Source organism: Rhincodon typus, chromosome 6 (assembly GCF_021869965.1).
Source record: "Rhincodon typus isolate 14 chromosome 6, sRhiTyp1.1, whole genome shotgun sequence".
Classification (NCBI taxonomy): Eukaryota; Metazoa; Chordata; class Chondrichthyes; order Orectolobiformes; family Rhincodontidae; genus Rhincodon; species Rhincodon typus.
The window spans coordinates 55,065,960-55,071,315 of NC_063337.1; the positions used below are offsets into that span (position 1 = coordinate 55,065,960).

The 5,356-nt window shown below is 44.4% G+C and overlaps 1 protein-coding gene across 1 annotated transcript; it reads right to left on the bottom strand.

Moving 5' to 3' along the window:
- Positions 1-314: 314 nt before the first annotated feature.
- LOC109918410 (protein FAM181B) lies at positions 315-2,812 on the bottom strand. Its single transcript, XM_020518337.2, has one exon. It carries the CDS (start codon positions 2,545-2,547, stop codon positions 1,459-1,461), a length of 1,089 nt encoding a protein of 362 aa, XP_020373926.2. The 5' UTR covers positions 2,548-2,812; the 3' UTR covers positions 315-1,458.
- Positions 2,813-5,356: the final 2,544 nt, after the last annotated feature.

A 5,356-nucleotide genomic window follows, 5' to 3' on the forward strand; every position in this document is an offset into this window, starting at 1 on the left:
CCCCCCCCCCGCAAAGATAAACGTAAATGCATTTTGTTATTTAATTAGGATCACACCACAAAAAGGAGAGAACACATTATAAACAAAAATATTGAAGAAGCTGAATTTGGGCAAATTGATTAGTGAATGTTACTTGACCTGCGGTAAGGTTGCTTGTTGGATAATCCAGAGCAGTGCCTGGGAAACGTGGAGAATTATAATTTCACTGCCAGGTTTGTCACTTCGTTGAGTCTCTTCTGACTTTTCTCCACATCCTCCGCCGCCCACCCCCACCCCTGGGGAAAAGAAAACAAACTTCAAACCAGACCAGATGATTCCAAAAATAAAGACCAGCTTTATTTTGTCTGTTGACCTTTCACTCGAGACGTAGCTGGAATTAGTACCTTTCGCGCGATATAACACAGATGAGGGATTTCTAAAAAAAAAGACACTAAAACCAAATCACAGCAGGTACTAGGACAAGATGAATATCCTGGTGAACAATTCTTGACAGAGTTGTTTGTCTCTTTGGGGACTGAACAAAGATAACATCGGCAAACTAATATTGTTGGCAGCAGGGTGCCAGGAATTTAGATTTATAAAATGGAAACCGAGACATAGACCAAACAAAACACTGACGGTTAATGCGGATGTTTGACATTAACACAGTCGGCTTTTCATAACTATACAAAACAAAATCTAGAAACGTTTATTTCTTCCAAAACCAAATGCAATTATGGTTCAATGTTAACCGTGTCGCATTTCCTTAGTATCCATTAAGCTAACTCAGCAGGTTGTGTTTAGCTTCCCGATGTTTTGGTGTACACGTTCAAAATTATATCGTTTTTTAAACAGATTTTTTTGACTACAATATACCTTATTGTTATGTTTGTGTACTGGCAGTGCGGGACTTGTCGTCCGTTGTCACGTACAGAACTGTTCGCCGAATCAATACAGATTTACTCAAATCTTTCAATTCACAAAGTGCAATTGCATCTAAACACCGTTTGAAAGACGGCGCCAAACTTGAAGTAAAAGATGATTTTTCTTTTCGACTTTCATGCAACATTGGAAGTTGAAAGGGCCCTTTTTGCACTTCAGCACAAGCTTCATACCCCATTACAGCACGCCTGCTTATACTTTACACGATTTCGTAGTCAAAACTAATACAGAATCATAACCAGCCATTGTGTTTGCCCTAAAAAAATGTTAGCAACCAGGATACTCGCTTTCAGCTGGTCCCCTCGGTGTAAAACACAGTGGGAAAGTGTCATCTTCGTCGAAAGTGAATTGTGCCTTAATTATAAAGTCAGGTATAGCTCGAGTGAATGCACATTGCGGATTCTTGTTGGAAAGTACAAGAAAGGGCCTTTTACCGATCTCTCTACCTGAACAGTTCACCTGTAATACTGGTCAAATACAACGGAGCCCAGTTCAAGAGTCTTTGCGTGGTTAAGTAGTGACTCGAAAAGGGAATTATTAAAGAGTCGGGAAGTTTTGTCTGCTGCAGTTATATCCCGGGCTATATTCGTACGGGACCTGTGGGAGTGAACATTCCGGGAAAAACTGCGGGAAGCTGGCTAAATTGACGGGAGACTCCTCCATGGGTGAAGAGTTTGCGGCCTGGTTGTTGGGATATAACGGTGTCTGTACGGGCAGTGTCCGGGCCCCTTCGGTAACGGCGAGGTTGCAGCCGCTTGTGGGGCTCTTCTTGGCGGCACTGCAGGGGAGCCAGGGCTCCGGGAAGTGGGGGAAGCTGCCGCTCAGGGAGCCCAGGCTGCGGTATGAATCGTACGAGGCGAGCTCGCAGTTGCCTTCCTGCTGGATCCGCAGAGCCGAGCCCAGGAAGGGCTCCTGCCCAGAGATCATGTTGCTGTAATCCGGCCCGAGCAGTTCGAAGAACTCGGCAGCCTCGGGGTTACCCCTCTCCAGGTCCTTAAGGGACATCCCGGAGGTCGAGGTGATCTTCACGTTGGCCGGCTCGGTGAAGAAAGACGGCGGCAAGTTGCGGTTCCTCAGCGGGATCTTCCTGCTGCTCCCGGCCGCCGCCGCCGCCACCAGGGCCCGGTCACCGGCCGCCGATCGCCGGAGATCCCGGACCGAGTCAAAGAGGGCCGCCAGGGACTTGCTTTGGAGGCTTGACTGCGAGCCATCCTTCTTTGGCGGCGGCTTGCACTGGAAATGGCCTGTGCTGCTGCTGCCGCCGCTAGACGAGGAGGAAGAGGCTGGAGACACTTGTCTCTTATTGCCTGCCTCTTGGCCGGCTCCTGCACTAGTGCCGCCGCCGGAGATCATCCCGGTGCACCTCTTAATCTGTTTCTGCAAATACTTTCTGTGGTTGACTTTCCGCTTGGATTTGACGGGCTTGTCTAAAGCCAGCTTGATGTTGCTGGAGGCTGAGTCGATGAAGTTTAGGAGGGCGCTGGTGGTTTCCTTCAGCTCCCCGGAGCTCCCCATCTCCCCCAGCAGGGCCCCGCTGTAAGCACTCTCCACCTCGTACTCCACCGAGGAACCGGGGAAGCAGAAATGGATGAAGTGAGGATTCATGATGGCAGCCTGCACAGCCATCTCCCGCGCCCTTTGGCTCCCGGTGTTAGCAGTGGCCCAGTCGTTCTCGCCGTTAGGTTTTCCAGCTCATCCTCCAGGAAGCGCTTCGGGAAAGTGCTCCAATGTGAGCATGCACTCGCTCCCACTTCAGCCCGAGGCCCGGAGAGGCAAAAGCACAGGCAAATCCTTGGGAAACCGCCGCGCTCTCTCCAGCTTCAATCCAGCCCGCCGTTCACTCCCTTAAGGATTGCTGCAAAGAAGCTGGGCAATACATCATCGCATGGTTTCAGTCGTCCCCGCCCCAACCCTGTGAACAGTGTTTTAATGAATGTGCTTCGCTATAGGCTCCGGCTGCAAAGAATATCCGTTTCCCGTCACTCGAATCAGTGAGTCAAAAGCGACTCAGATCCTATTATAGAGCTGTGAATTCATTAAATCGTACAGCTTAAGGAGGTTGGACACGGTTTGAAGAAGCACTTCATTACTTCAGTATAAAGTTCAGCACCACCAAACTTCAGCCTCGGGAGCAGAGAAAATAAAGCGGCCCTAGTCGAAATAGATTGGCTTTATATGTACAATATTAATTTTGGATGCCTCCGTATTCTAAATTACTCTTCAATGCTTTAAGGCGGGGTTGGGGAGTTGATAATCTATGAAGATTTCAATATTTTGTCAGTCTATCTTGAATCGCTCCCCCTCACTATACTTTCTTGAAATTCGCCCAGTACATACCTTATCTCATAAATTCTCCCAAACTACAATAGTAGGGTGTGTTCAGTTTTAAACGAACTTCTAAAACCACAGCACACCTTTGATGCAATTGACAGCAAATTTCTATTCATTGAAAGTATCGTAACGGTGCCAAATGTGTCTAATGATTATGTTAACGAATAATTATTGTAAACCAGATCATAATGTGGCATAAAAGGAACTCGTAAAGTACATTTAAAATAACCTCCTCTTCCATTTGGTATACAGTGCAGAGTTCAGGAGAGGGAGTTTTATTATTGTCATGGACCACTTTAAATAAATTTCAGCAAACAGTATTCCGGGGAATGAGAACATTCGATTCCAAGTTTATCAGAAAGGCTTGGTCAGTACTCGAGACCGTATCAAGTGGTGGCATCTTGCACGCTGTTACCTTCAGCAGGTGCTACTGTGTTGCAGATTGGAAGTCTGCATACTTGCTATTTCTTAAGAGTCGATTCCTTAGCTGCAGGCTCAAAATACACATTCCCATATCAGTGGGAATTTTTCCCAGCTTGACAAGTATTATGGTTAGCCTTTGACGTACAACCGTAAGGGTTTAAATAGAGTCTATTCTTCCCTCGTCTGAAAGGACGCTTTGTGCCAAGGATTCATTAAAACTCACCACACAGCTTCGTAAATGGTGCTAAATAATGAACAGTCGATTTAACTGAAAAAGCTTCTGGAGCTATTAAATTAAAGGAAATGTCCAGTTCGAGCTCAATCTGGCAGAAAGAAATTCGACCTTAAACGTTTTCTTTTTTAGTTTAATTTTCAACTTATACGAAATACTGTAAAAGATGGAAAATGCAGCAATGGCATGCCATGTGCTCGATGTTAAAGTGCCGTTACTGTCGTTTTTAATGCTCATTTTCTGTTGGGTATTGGGCGAAATCTTGTAAATGTGATCTAATCACCCGACGGGTATGACATACCCAGTGGACACTCTCCTTAGGATGATAACATTATGTAAACAGCTCTATTTTGGAGAAAGCAGCGATTTGTTTTTCCCAAGAGTCTGGGTATCCTTGCCAGGACATGGCAAGGTGATGTACTGAATCACTCACTGTTGGAGAAAGTGGAGCATTTGAAGGAAAACTGCAACCAGCATAAACTTCCTTTCTCATGTAAATAGTAGCGAGAAAAAGGACAGTGAAACTGATAGCACTGATCTAATTATCTCACCCCAATACAGCGAAGCTACTGAAAGAGCCTCACAGAAAGGCTGACCTTCGAACACAAAAACCGCGAGAGAAAACAATAAGAACCTTAGCAACAGTATACAACGCGCTTCTTTTCCGTACAAAGAACGATTTTATGAGCAATTTTTAGGATCCCGTTTACATCGACGACCTTTTTTAGAGTATGTTACTTACTGTGACAAGGCTGGCTCAAATATAACCATCGATTTAAAATCGATCAATATTCAATATTAATTTGTTAAACTAAATGTTAACGTTTAACATAATCAATACATTTAGGTATGGATTATCAAGGGTTTTTTTCTACCAACAGTAATAAATAAATATTGTTTTAGGGAAACTGTTGGAAATACCAATCGAGAGTTTAGCCCATGTTTCGAATATTTATTTAACCGCAGTGTAAATAAATTCTTTCTCTATTTTGTTGACTATGTCAAACACGTCCTCACCGCTTTCTGGTGTCTTCGTGGTTTCCCATCAATTTGGTCCAGGGAAAATGATATCATCAGAGAAATATCTGACATTTTGGCTGTTTTTAAATTCAAAGTACACTCTCTATTGTCTTGGAAGGCCAGAGGTGACTGACACTTTTCGACAACTGCCAAATGCTACAGGACGCTTCAAGTTTTCCAATTCAGAAAAACGTGCTATTAAGCAACTAGCGACATCATTTAAGGACATAGGCATCTTTTATAGTTGCCCCACAGGTACAAGGTTTAAACCACCTCCTCCTTTATCAGTATCTATCGTTATCAATCCAAACCACCCCTCCCAGCCACACACATTTTATTAAGCAAACTGAATATTTTAGGTTATAGTGTGCAGTCTGGTCATCTACCCCCTTTGTGACAGTTTTAAATTGGTCAATATTAAAATGCTTA

Excerpts from the sequence above, each read along its gene's own strand:
- LOC109918410 (XM_020518337.2), bottom strand. The coding sequence starts at position 2,547 with ATGGCTGTGCAGGCTGCCATCATGAATCCTCACTTCATCCATTTCTGC.